The sequence below is a fragment of the Eubalaena glacialis genome, chromosome 8 (genome assembly GCF_028564815.1).
Source record: "Eubalaena glacialis isolate mEubGla1 chromosome 8, mEubGla1.1.hap2.+ XY, whole genome shotgun sequence".
In the NCBI taxonomy this organism is placed as follows: Eukaryota; Metazoa; Chordata; class Mammalia; order Artiodactyla; family Balaenidae; genus Eubalaena; species Eubalaena glacialis.
This window is the reverse complement of record NC_083723.1, coordinates 76801745-76815488: the sequence shown is the minus strand read 5'-3', so window position 1 is coordinate 76815488 and position 13744 is coordinate 76801745. Positions and strand designations below refer to the sequence as shown.

Genomic DNA, 13744 nt, shown 5'->3' with positions numbered 1-13744 from the left:
CTGTGTCACATTTTGGTAATTCTCCCAGTATTTCAGACTTTTTCATTATTATTATATTTGTCATGGTGATCTGTGATCTTTTATGATACTACTGCAAAAAGGTTACAACTCGGCTCAGATGATGGTTAGCATTTTTTAGCAATAAAGTATTTTTAAATTAAGGTGTAAACATTGTTTAGACATAATGCTATTGTACACATAATAGACTATAAGATAGTATAAACATAAGTTTTATATGCACTGGAAAACCAACAAATTTGTGTGACTCGCTTTATTGCAGTGGTCTGCTACCAAGTCCACAGTATCTCTGAGGTCTGCCTGTACGTGTTATCAGCCAAGGCCTGGGTATTTTTCAGCATCATTAAGATACTGCCTTTGGGGCTTAGAGCACCACGTTAAAGGTTGATCTAGGAGATGAATTTACTGAACAGTTTAATAAGTGGTGACTTTTTGCATATGAATCGCCTCAAATTTAGCCAGCAGCTACTCTGTGTACAGTGTGTTTTTCACAGGAGGGCCTCTTGTGCTGGTAACCCGGTGTCCGAGTTAGACCCCAGCACATAAAGAGCTGGAGGAGGGTTGAGAATTGTTAAGAGTACATTCAGACCTTTTCTCTGCAGAAAAATGGGTCCATCTAGTTCCCACTTCCTGTTAAACAAAAATAGATGAGGCTGATGCTTTGATCCAAAAATTTGTGAATGCTGTGGGGAGGAATTTCTCTTCATAGAAGGCTCCATTTTGAATGTGCTGTATGCTATGCATTGATTGATTGAAAAATGAACTGTAAATGCCACTAGAGTACAGAGGTTATTGTTTAGCAGAAGACTCTAACAGCAGGACACTGTTCCTTAGGGTCAAGCTCTATCCATTTTGACTTTGCTGTGCTTTGATGAATGTACCAATCCTATGTCTAGAGCAATGTGTGGATTTCCCATGCATTCTGGCTGTTTAATTTGTAAAATACTACATTTGTATCAAAGGAAACTTTGAATTGTGTATATTTTTCTTCTTCTTTATTCTGCTTTCATATCCTTCTATTAATAGCCTGGACTGTCTCTTGAGTGCTCCTGATGCCATTGCTAATATCCACTGGGGCTCTGAAGCCACTTCTGCTTTCCCTTAGCAAGAAGTTGCTGAGACCTACTGCTAGAATGTCTTACTTTAGGAGCAGGAGAGCAAGCAGTTGTTTGTTAGAGAGAAACATGCTGTGTTACTCAGTACCTGTTTTTTACCTCAGCATCACCTACTTATTTATTCCCTTTCTGCACTTGAGATTTTAATGAATGTTTAATAAGGAAGAAATGAAGAAAATAACCCTTTCATGACCTCTATTAAAATGAGACAAAATTATGCAAATACTTATGATATATAAGAAAAAAAGGACACAGAGTGGTGGCAACAACGTAGAAAATAAGCACCTTATTCACAAATTGGAAAGGAACATGCAAAAGTCAAGATAGTTGTGTTAAGATGGTGGTACTATACATGCCTCTTGTCTGGTTTTCTGAAATAAAGTAAAGTAAGTGTAAAGAACATACTACAGACAGAATGTGTGATATGAATCTACTTGTGTGAAAAACAGATATACATGTATCACAATGCATGGGAACCCTCATTTAAGAGTTCACTAGAAACAGGAAAGGATTTAGAGGTTGGGGCAAGAGGCATTGGGGGTAGTGGTTCACCCTTCTATTCCTGTTAGAATTTTGTATGTCTTAAAAAAACCAACAAACAACAAAAAAACCCAAAACATCAAAAACTAAAGATAGATAGATAGGCTTAAGACAGAAAGAAAAGATGCCATCATCCAAGCAAGTGCTGGAAGTTTGGGTTACATCAAACAGCAACTAAGGCAATCTGTCTGTTTCCACAACTGTCCTAAGACTGGCCAGTTATCCTCCTGGACTGTGTTTTAGACATTAGCTACTGAAAAAGATAGATATAGACAGAAGCAGCCGCATTGCACAGGGAGATCAGCTCAGTGCTTTGTGTCCACCTAGAGAGGTGGGATAGGGAGGGTAGGAGGGAGACGCAAGAGGGAGGGGATATGGGGATATATGTATACGTATAGCTGATTCACTTTGTTATACAGCAAAAACTAACACAACATTGTAAAGCAATTAATTATACTCCAATAAAGATGTTTAAAAAAAAAAAAAGATATAGCCTTATGCTGCTACAGCAGACCCCCATTGGGATCTGGTGGGTGAGGTAGTAAGTAGTGCTGGACTCCAGTGAGGGTGAGATTGGGCCTCCAAAAGGTTCTTCTAACTAACTAGTTTCCTCATCATTAAATATTATTAATTTTAAATGTATGTTTATTTACTGCTTGAGATCCAGAACCATACTTCTTTTAATAATTAGATTTGGAAACAAGCTCTAGTATCCCAGAATACGTAGAAAACAGTAAATACAGTAGTATTTCCTAGAACAGAACAAACCACCTTAACTCTGATGTTTCCACAACCACTTCTGTTTCATAAACGGATACAGGAAGAAATGCTGACATGATTAGCTGGTGTGGTGTGGCCCAATAATGGCCCCTAAAATGTGTTCATGACCTAATAAATCCCTAGAACCTGGCAAACGGAGACTTTACAGATGTTTTTAGGTTGTGGACCTTGAGATGGACAGATTATTCTGGATTATCTGGGTGGAGCCTTAAAAGAAAGAAGGCAGAAGGGTCAGTGAGAAAGGGATTTGGCCAAAGAAAATGCAGGAAAGATGAGGCATGAGAAGAATTCAGTGCTGTCACTGGCTCTCAAGACAGAGGGGGCCAGTTCAAGGACAAGAAAGCAGTCGGTCAGACAGCCAGCAAGGAAGTGGGGACTTCGGTTCTACAACTGCATGGAACTGGAGTCCACCAACAACATGCAAGAGCCTGGACACAGATTCTCCTCCAGACCTGCAGGTAAGAGCCAGGGCAGGGCCTGGGAGACAACTTCACTTTAGCCTGTTGAGACTTGTGTTGGACTTCAGACCTACAGAACTGAGATAATAAGTTTGTATTTTAAGCTGCTAAGTTTGTGGTAATTTGTTACTGCAGTGATTGATAGAAAACTGACAGGTAGTTATGAGACAGAAGAATGAGCCACACACAGTTGGACCCTTGAACAACATGAGTTTGAACTGCACAGGTCCACTTATATGGGGATTTTTTTCAATAAATACTACAGTACTATACAATCCACGGATGCCCAACCATGCATACCAAGGGATGACTTTATGTAAAACCTATTTTTTTTGGAATATAGGTGAAACACTCTTTGACATAAAGCGTAACAGTATTTTCTTGGATCAGTCCCCCAAGGCCAAAGAAATAAAAGCAAACATAAGCAAATGGGACCATTTGCTTTTGCACAGCAAATGAAACCATCAACAAAACAAAAAGGCAGCCTATGGAATGGGAGAAAATATTTGCAAATGAGGCTGCCAACAAGGGGTTAATATCCAAACTATACAAACAGCTCATACAACTCAATCATAGAAAAAAAGCCAATCAAAAAATGGACAAAAGACTTGAATAGATATTTTCCCAAAGAAGACATAGGGATGGCCAACAGGCACATGAAAAGATGCTCAACACTGCTAATTATTAGAAAAATGCAAATCAAACCCACGATGAAGTATCACCTCAAACTGGTCAGAATGGCTATTATCAAAAAGCCTACAATAACAAATGTTGGAGAGGATGTGGAGAAAAGGGAACCTTTGTATACTGCTGGTGGGAATGTAAATCACTGCAGCCACTATGGAAAACCGTATGGAGGTTCCTCAAAAACTAAAAATAGAACTAATGTGATCCAGCAATCCCACTATCTGGAAAAAATGAAACCATTAATTTGAAAAGATACATGCACCCCAATGTTCATAGCATCATTACTTACAATAGTGAAGACATGGAAGCAACCCGAGTCCCCATCAACAGATGACTGCATTAAGAAGATGTGGTATACAGATGGAGAGATATACTATGTTCTTGGATTGTAAGAATCAATATTGTGAAAATGACTATACTACCCAAAGCAATCTACAGATTCAATGCAATCCCTATCAAATTACCAGTGGCATTTCTTACAGAACTAGAACAAAAAATCTTAAAATTTGTATGGAGACACAAAAGACCCCGAATAGCCAAAGCAGTCTTGAGGGAAAAAAACGGAGCTGGAGGAATCAGACTCCCTGACTTCAGACTATACTACAAAGCTACAGTAATCAAGACAATATGGTACTGGCACAAAAACAGAAATACAGATCAATGGAACAGGATAGAAAGCCCAGAAATAAACCCACGCTCCTATGGTCAACTAATCTATGACAAAGGAGGCAAGGATATACAATGGAGAAAAGACAGTCTTTTCAATAAGTGGTGCTGGGAAAACTGGACAGCCACATGTAAAAGAATGAAATTAGAACACTCCCTAACACCATACACAAAAATAAACTCAAAATGGATTAGAGACCTAAATGTAAGACCAGACACTGTAAAACTCTTAGAGGAAAACATAGGAAGAACACTCTTTGACATAAATCACAGCAAGATCTTTTTTGATCCACCTCCTAGAGTAATGGAAATAAAAACAAAAATAAACAAATGGGACCTAATGAAACTGCAAAGCTTTTGCAAAGCAAAGGAAACCATAAACAAGATGGAAAGACAATCCTCAGAATGGGAGAAAATATTTGCAAACAAAGCAACAGACAAAGGATTAATCTCCAAAATATATAAACAGCTCATGCAGCTCAATATTAAAAAAACAAACAACCCAATCCAAAAATGGGCAGAAGACCTAAATAGACATTTCTCCAAAGAAGACATACAGATGGCCAAGAAGCACATGAAAAGCTGCTCAACATCCTAATTATCAGAGAAATGCAAATCAAAACTACAACGAGGTAGAATGAGGTGCCTCACACCAGGGAGAATGGCCACCATCCGAAAATCTACAGACAACAAATGCTGGAGAGGGTGTGGAGAAAAGGAACCCTCTTGCACTGTTGGTGGGAATGTAAATTGATACAGCCACTATGGAGAACAGTATGGAGATTCCTTAAAAAACTAATAATTGAATTACCATTATGACCAGCAATCCCACTACTGGGCACATACCCAGAGAAAACCATAACTCAAAAAGACACGTGCACCCCAATGTTCATTGCAGCACTATTTACAATAGCCAGGTCATGAAAGCCACCCTAAATGCCCATCGACAGACGAATGGATAAAGAAGATGTGGTACATATATACAATGGAATATTACTCAGCCATAAAAAGGAACGAAATTGGGTCATTTGTAGAGACGTGGATGGATCTAGAGACTGTCATACAGAGTGAAGTAAGTCAGAAAGAGAAAAACAAATATCGTATATTAACACATATATGTGGAACCTAGAAAAATGGTACAGATGAACCGGTTTGCAGAGACACAGATGTAGAGAACAAACGTATGGACACCAAGGAGGGAAAGCAGTGGGGGGTGGTGGTGGTGGTGTGATGAATTGGGAGGTTGGGATTGACATGTATATGCTGATGTGTATAAAATAGATAACTAATAAGAACCTGCTGTATAAAAAAAATAAATAAAATTCAAAAATTCAAAAAAAAACGATGTGTATATATATATATATAATGGAGTATTACTCAGCTATAAAAAAGAATGAAATACTGCCATTTGCAACAATGTGGATGGACCTAGAGAGTATTATGCCTAGTGAAATAAAGACAAATGCTATATGATATCACTTACATGTGGAATCTAAAAAATAATACCAATGAATGTATATACAAAACAGAAACAGGCTCACAGACATAGAAAACAAACTTGTGGTTACTAAAAGGGAGACGGGAGGGGGGAGGGACAAATTAGGGATATGAGATTAACAGATACAAACTACTATATGTAAAATAGATAAGCAGTGAGGATTTACTGTATGGCATAGTGAATTATACCCATTATCTTGTAATAACCTATAATGGAATATAATTTGTAAAAATACAGAATCACTATGCTGTACACTTGAAACTAACAATATTGTAAAGCAGCTATACTTCAATTAAAAGACTAATTCTTTCAGAAATACCAGAAATACACTAGACTAGCAATTTCTGAAGTATGAGGTATAGAAACCTGGAAACTAGCTTGGGAAAGAGTTGCCAAAGTACCTTTTCTGGAAACAGGCTTCCTGCACTCACCCACATTCATGCCTCCATCCCTTGGCCAGTCTGGTGGGTCCACCTCCCTTTCTCACCGCAGGCTTCAGGGCTGAGCTGTGTGCCACAGCAGGCATTGTCTTTCCCACCAGGGTTTCTCTTTCTTGGCTAGCTGGGAAATGGTCCTAGTATTCCATGCCATCTAAGCTTAGAGGTCTTTTCTTGATCCTGTATTTTAACCTTCCCTGTCTCTGGAAATCTTTCCTTGAGGAAGTCGTCTTTGAAAGCCACGGAATCTTTGGGCTGGGATAGATGAAACAATAATTAGGATTTCCTTGTGAAAAAAGGGAGGCAGGTGAAAAATTGATCTATTTTGGTGGGAAAATCTAAAATAACATCAGAGGCTTTTAACAAAGACTATTAGCATTTAAAAGAAATTGGTGAAGCTAATCTGATACTCTCTGTATTTTATTATCTCCAAGCCTTAGTTCTACCTATAAATGAAACACTACATTTTCCCAATATTAAATATTTATTTCTTTATATATACAAAAATATTTTACCAGGAGTATGCAATCTCACAGATTGGACATTTCAGTAACTTTCATTTTGGACAACATATGGAAATATGTGAAAAAAATTTATAGGGACAGTTTCTGAGAAATCAATACTTAATTGTACTGCAGGAAAATTTTATTTATACAAGGACAGCAATAATGTTTCTTTTATACAGGAACTAGTAATACAGTTACTTGGAAAGCAGTAGCAATTTTATTTTTAAACTTTTTCACCAGAAACTTACTTTGGCAGCTTGTTTAGCTTTGATTTTTTGGTTGCTAACAAGCATTTTGCCCTCCATTAAAAAACAAACAAAAACAAAAAAGGTCTCTTCTACAATCATTTCAAAGACCAGAGGTTAAAAGGAGCATGCATATGTGTTCAAAATAAATATATACCAAGAGAGATGGAAAAAAAGTCCCCCAAAGTCTTCACATCAAATTCTCATCACGGGCTCTAACAGAGCTAACATAACGTGGAAATTATACCAGCTGCTGAACCCCAGTGCTCATTCTTCTATAGCAAAATCCAAGGCACCACTTTCTTAAAAATCAGTGTTACTGAAAAAACAGCAGTCAGCGGCTGTTTTTTAAAGTGGACACACAGCCAAAGGAAATATGTATCTTGTATTTCAGTTACAGATGGAGATCAGCTATTCCTCAAATCAGGTTTTACTGAAAAGACTAAGGCATCTCTCAGTTGGACCATGTTTACCAGAACAAGGTTTATGTCTCCAAAGTAAGGTTACTCATACCACTGCCTGCCTCTCCTATTTAAGAGTAAGATGAGAACCACACATTTTAACTGGTAATGACTTCTGGGTTAGTAATACATAGCAGAGGAGTTTCTCTCTTTCTCCAAGCTCCCAGGCCACCTTGACTGATGTGAGGAAGGTCAAATTTCAGGCATGGCTTGTCATATTTGTATGTTTCTACCCCTGGCATGCTGTTGCTGAAGTGTAGTAAAGACATCTATCTCCAACTTTTAAAATAAGACCTTTTGGCTTCTACTCTGTGGTAGTGACAATACCTGTTCAATGGGACTCAAGACAGGTTTGCAAGCATTGAGGAATTTAATCTGTCAAGTTGTAAGTGGCATTTACATTACCTGTAGATGTGTTCATTCAGTTTGTGCCGGAGATTAGAAAACAGTAAAAGCTGGTAGGGAAAAAAAAAATTGTCATTTCTGACCGACTTTGGCATGTGGAGGCAAGTCAGATTTATCATAGCACTACAGCATCAGCCAATGGCCCTGAAGCAATTAGAGAACACACCTAAAATGCATTCATGTTGGATTCAAGGTCCCCTAACTGGACCTAACTGAATGTGTTTCCCCTTTTAAAGAAACAGATGCCTTTTAAACTTACAGTAAACAATAGGGCTGCAGTGATAAACTTCAGGCATAAGGTAGGGCAGCTTTAAGGGGCAAACATCAGAGTGTCTTCGGATGCTTACTTAAATTGTGGATTGCCTACTTAAATTTTGTTTGACTTGTGAGTGGTCACGGTCGCAAGGATTTGCTAAAGGTTTGGACTTAGAGTAGGATTCTGAACTCAAGACCTCCTGACCAGGACCACTAAGAGAGCAGAACACATCCTCTTCCAGGCTGGAACTATCAGTGCATCCTCAGAGCTGTTTTAAAACTGAAGGTAGAATTTCTGAATGGTGTGCACCAATCACTATGTTACCTCCAAAAGAGGTACATTTTAAAAGAACTAAAAGATAAGCAACCTCAGGGTGAGTGAATAAACAGATCAAGTAGCTTAATAAGGATTTTCCAATTTAGCGTTTACCACATCAGAGTTATAAATTACTTCTTGTAATTTAAGGTGAAGACAAATATTAAGTTACCCTTATTTAACAAGTGTAATGTTAAAACTAAAGGGACATATAAATTTTATCAAAGGTCACATGGTCAGGAGTCAGAATTAGGATCTCAGCCAGTAGAAGTACACCAGCTCTATTTTTATCAAAAGAGAGACTATTTTAAAGAAAGCAGTACAGTGTATTGCAGAAGTAGTGCAAACCATGCTTTTAAATTCTTACCTTAGAAATGAGATATCATCATTCCTTCACTTTCTAGTGTTTTTAAGGACCCATTTTTGATTCTGTGCATTAAATCATTCCAGGAACACACAAAGTAACATGATAAATTATGGGAAATATTAAAAATGAATAAAACTTGAAGCTAACAAAAATGCAGTTAAAAAATAATCTTACCTTAAAAAAATTACATAATTGTTATCTTCTGCAGATACACAATGTATACTTAAAAACTCATGAATTATTAGTCAACTGTATTCTTAAAAGTTTGTGAATAATATTAACTTGTACTATATACAATAACCCTATTATTACAATTCTGAATTTCTCCCAAGAACTCCAAATCCATTACAGATGTTATTACATGAATTCTCACAACAAATCCAATGAAACAAGAGGAGGGCAGGTACCATAATCTCTAAGCCTGAACCATATCACAAACTCATTTGAAGGTTTAAATAAGTATTTCCCAAGAGGCTTCCATCTAGGACTCTATCCTTCTTCCCTAAGGAAACTAAGTTATAATAATTTTCTGAGCTTAATTCCAAATACATTTTTCAGAAAGGGGATTAGTATCTGCCTCAAGGTAAAACCAGAACCTATGAAAACAATGTGAAAAAAGTTTCATAATGTCTAAGAATTGGGAGTAATTAAAAATGTAAGAGCACTAGTTATAATTACATGGGTGAACAGATTTAATTTTACTATTCATGTATCTTGGGAGAATTTTACATATTATACACATAGCTGTGTGTGTGTGTGTGTGTATATATATATATAAAATATATATATATTATATATGGTGACTCAAACATTTAAAAAATGACCTGCTATCTATATACATAAAACTTCAGGATTGGTTTTTCCATTTTTAGTATAAAGATTCATTACTATAAAATTATTGGCTCCCTAGCCTGTGATTTCTGGAAAACGGGGTGTTGTTTCAGAAGCCGTGTAAGTACAATGTTAAGTAGATCATTATTTTGACCAATTTGCAAAACTTTTATGTTCAGTGTTTACAAATTTAAAATACTTGTACCTAACTCCATGGCTATCTATCATAAAAATCAACCCCAATTACTGGATCATGACACTTACTGTTATCCATAAAAATAAGTACAAATTTAAATGAATCTTTAAAGCAACGATCATCCTCTACTGTCATTGGGATATTACGGTCAAAGCAGTTAGTATCTGGCCAGTCTATAATGCTACGCTAACATATTTTATTGCTAATTTGCATTATTTTCTAAATTTGTGTTAATATCCAATTTGCTCTTTTAAAGAAAACTTGTCCTTATAAGCTATTATATTAAATTTACTAGATTCTAGAATCTAGGGTTCAGGCTACTATTGCTGTACTGGGTTTATGATACGATTTCTACTTTAGAAAGCTATCTTCAGCAATGGTATGGTTAGACTTGGCAAAAGTAAACAAAGTTCTGATGTACTGGATAGTATTTTATTTGATACTATCCAAATATCAAACAGAAATTGAGACTGCATAATCGAGGCATGGCTGTAATAAAAGTAAAATTCTACTTGAGTGCATCACATATATTCTACTACTTAACGGTTAAATGATTTATCCAGGGACATCAGCTCTATGGATATGGGGTATTTGTATATTTAAAAATAAAAAATATATATAATATTTAGCTGTATACAAATAGTCATGCCCTGAATGCTGAATGTGGATACTCACCTGTCCACAAGGAATCCTCAGGTGTATTAGTGTACTGGCACATTGTTTCCCAAAAGCATATGCACGTGCATGTATATTTTAACTATTACCAATTGTTCAACATCACTTTAAACTATTTTCTCTTTAGTAAAGCTAATTATCTTAGACCTTTCCTACAAGAGAAGCTCACATTTCGTTGATCACAACTATACTCTCATTGCCTCGGGAGAATCCCAGGGCCTCTGGGACTCCTTGCCCCAGCAGAGCTCTGCTGGTTCCTGCAGACCCAGATGGGACTTGAGTTTCAAGTTCAATGACTCTTTACTGAGATAAACGACCTTTTCTAAATTTATTCTCTTCAGCTCTGGCGTCTAGACTGAAATGAAATCAACTGCACTGTTCCATTTTATATTAGGAGGAATCTCGTATTAACTAAGCAGTTAGTCATGAATACCATTTATAATAGAAATAATTCCTTTAAGTGTAGACTGTTTTCTAAATAATGTGCATTTTATACCATAGGATAAGGCTTAAGATATATATGATGTAAAAATCATCTCTGTTGTGTCAAGATGGGTAAACTGTATAAACTTCTTGAGCTGCTACAATGATTCCAAAGAGGCTCCACACAGCAGCATGAAGGCACACCGCAGAAGACAGCACATTTCCTGAGAATGTGGAAATAAAATTTCTCTTAAAGCTTACAGTGTGTTGAGACACTAAGTCATGGGACATCATCTCGACACTGTGCTTTGATTCATGTTGCTTTGAGAAGCCAAGAATTTGATGTAAATATATGTGGTTTAAAAGTTACCAAAGTTATTAAAAGGGTGTGATCCGTTCTGCCACCAATTTCCTATCCTAGGACAAAGAACATGAATTTGTGTTCTGGATATGAAATGCTGGATTAAAAAAAACACCTATGGATTTCCAATCTTAACCATATAGCAACTTGGGTGTTCGGTCTCATTGTGAAGAACAGTGTGTGCATGCTGCTTAATGCCATGTATTTTCTCTTCCCTCTGAGTCCTCCCGGCTGCATTCCGTGTGACAGCTTTGGTGAGGGGAAAACAAATTCAGCAGCCAGGTGTCTGGTGCCTAGCACCAGACAGAGATGACCACCAGTATTTAAGCACCTCACCCTTTAAGTGTGAATACTGTTTATGTGAAAAGCTAGCAGCAATATAAAATATGGCTAACTTAGTTTAATGATGACCTGCATCTCTGAATATGTTTTAGGAAGAATTTATACCATCTAAGAATCCTAAAAGAATATACTAACTGAGATTAATTTTGGAAATTTGTATATGTTAATGCATCTAAAGATGGAGAACTGTTTTCCTAATCATTAAACAAAAAAGTACATTTCCTAACAGAAATGTAAAAAATATATATAATACATTATTTAATATATATTATATAATACATACAATGTACATATTATATAATGTATATATTGTATTGAGATAAAACAGCTGACAATTATTTCCAAATTTCATAAACTGTTCAATGGATTTGCTTCACAACATAACAAACCGAAAAAATACCCTAATGATCACATCACACTTCAAAAGCACACTGATTGTTCACAAAACCCCCCAATTGCAAACTTGGAGGCATTTTTCAGCGTCACAGAAATTTTCAGAGGCGTGATACATTTGCTGACCATATCCTAATAAAAAAACTGTATAAAGCAATAGGTTCATTTTTGTCACTTAAACTTTTACATGTACAAATAAATCAACTTTCAGAGTCATTTTGCTGTAAGGTTTTGCAGGATAAGGCACTCTCTCAGCCGGCACGGCCTTGCTTGCCGTGTACATGTTAACGAAGCATCAGCCCGTCACTGCAATAAATGAGAGTGCAAAGTATTGCTCTTCATTTTTTCACAAGAGAGAGAATGAAGGGAAAAAACTAATATAGCTGCGTAAATTAAAGTGGATAGCCATACATCTCTGTAATAATGAAACTATGTAGCATTGAGCAGACTTCTGATGTCAGTATTGGATGGTAGTAGACTAGCTGTAGCACTGACATTAAAATTCTGCTTCTGTAAGAAATTATACATATTAGGAAAGAAGGCCAATAAACCATTATTTTCTAATAAGAGTAGCTGACCCTTCACTAAATACTGAACTAAATGACAGCTTTACAAAACTATTTCAAGTATTCATTATCACAGTGAAAATGTGAGACCAATGTTAGAGTGAATGATTTGAAAATTCCTTTGATGAAAAAGGCAAGGGTACTAAATCAAAACATATACAAAATGCTTCAACGCATTTCTTTATGTGATATGAATAGAAAGATTATCCATAAAAAGTTAGAAAAATTAAGATAAATTATATATTAGTACACCTTCCCAACCACATTTTCTATAAAAATCCAGAATAGTGTACTGGTACTTCAATCTACACAATAAAAATGCCTGGACTTGGCAGATATCTTCTATCTGTGCATGTATTTTCTCAGTAGAAGGTTTACTTGTTGCAGTCACTTTTTGAAATTTTTCTTTTAATTGTGGACCTTATTGAATCATCAGTAAACCCAGCTGATTGGGACCCACTGTGGCTCCATTCTCAGTTTCTCTATGGCAGTTTGTAGTTTCTCAAAGGCTTTGTCTAGATTGTCATTTACAATGATCAGATCAAAATAGTGGTTGTATGCTCTTTGAATCCGTGCACTTTCATCCACTGTTTTCTTCAAGTCAGAGTCCTGTCAAAGAGTTTTAAAAGGAAAAGTTTACATAATGTATATTTAATTGCTCAAAACCAACTCAAAGTGAAATAAGTAGGTTGGATATTTGTTTGTTGTGATTCTGATACTAATCCTCAAAATCTAATCTATATAGATTGTTAAAAAAGACATTACCATCTGTTCCTATTCTAGTCTTTCCAGCTGGCACTCGTGTTTGAATTTATGAGTATTCTGTGTCTTCTGTTTCACTGATACTAAGGTAAGATTCCTGATTAAAAGACTGCTGACAATATCTTGGGGTGAAATCCAAAGTAATAAAAGAATTCTTGTAGGTGACTGGTCTCTAGCCCAACTGCATCACCCTTTTCAAAATATTTTTATCGTATGGATTCTGTAACTCATGGAACCCAATCTGCAGCGGCTGTTAAGCTCAAAGCCAAATTTGCTGCCTTTCTCTAAGAAAAAGAATCTCAGTAATGTATTTCGAAGGCTGCCTGTCCATGCTCCCCACCCCCAACAACACACACACACTTTTATCTATTTTTTTTAGCTAGTACTGTTTATATTTCATAAAATATTTCTAGTCATTTTGGAACAATGTGGGGGAATAAA

General features: G+C 36.4%; 1 protein-coding gene across 2 annotated transcripts in view; it reads right to left on the bottom strand.

Annotated features, from left to right (window-relative positions):
• Positions 1 to 12796: 12796 nt before the first annotated feature.
• Positions 12797 to 13744, bottom strand: part of PALS2 (protein associated with LIN7 2, MAGUK p55 family member) — a 108691-nt gene continuing 107743 nt past the window's right edge. For both annotated transcript variants that reach the window (XM_061197839.1, XM_061197840.1), the window contains exon 12: positions 12797 to 13150. In XM_061197839.1, coding sequence (XP_061053822.1) covers positions 12974 to 13150 — 177 coding nt within the window. In that variant the 3' untranslated portion in view covers positions 12797 to 12973. The remainder of the gene's footprint in view (positions 13151 to 13744) is intronic.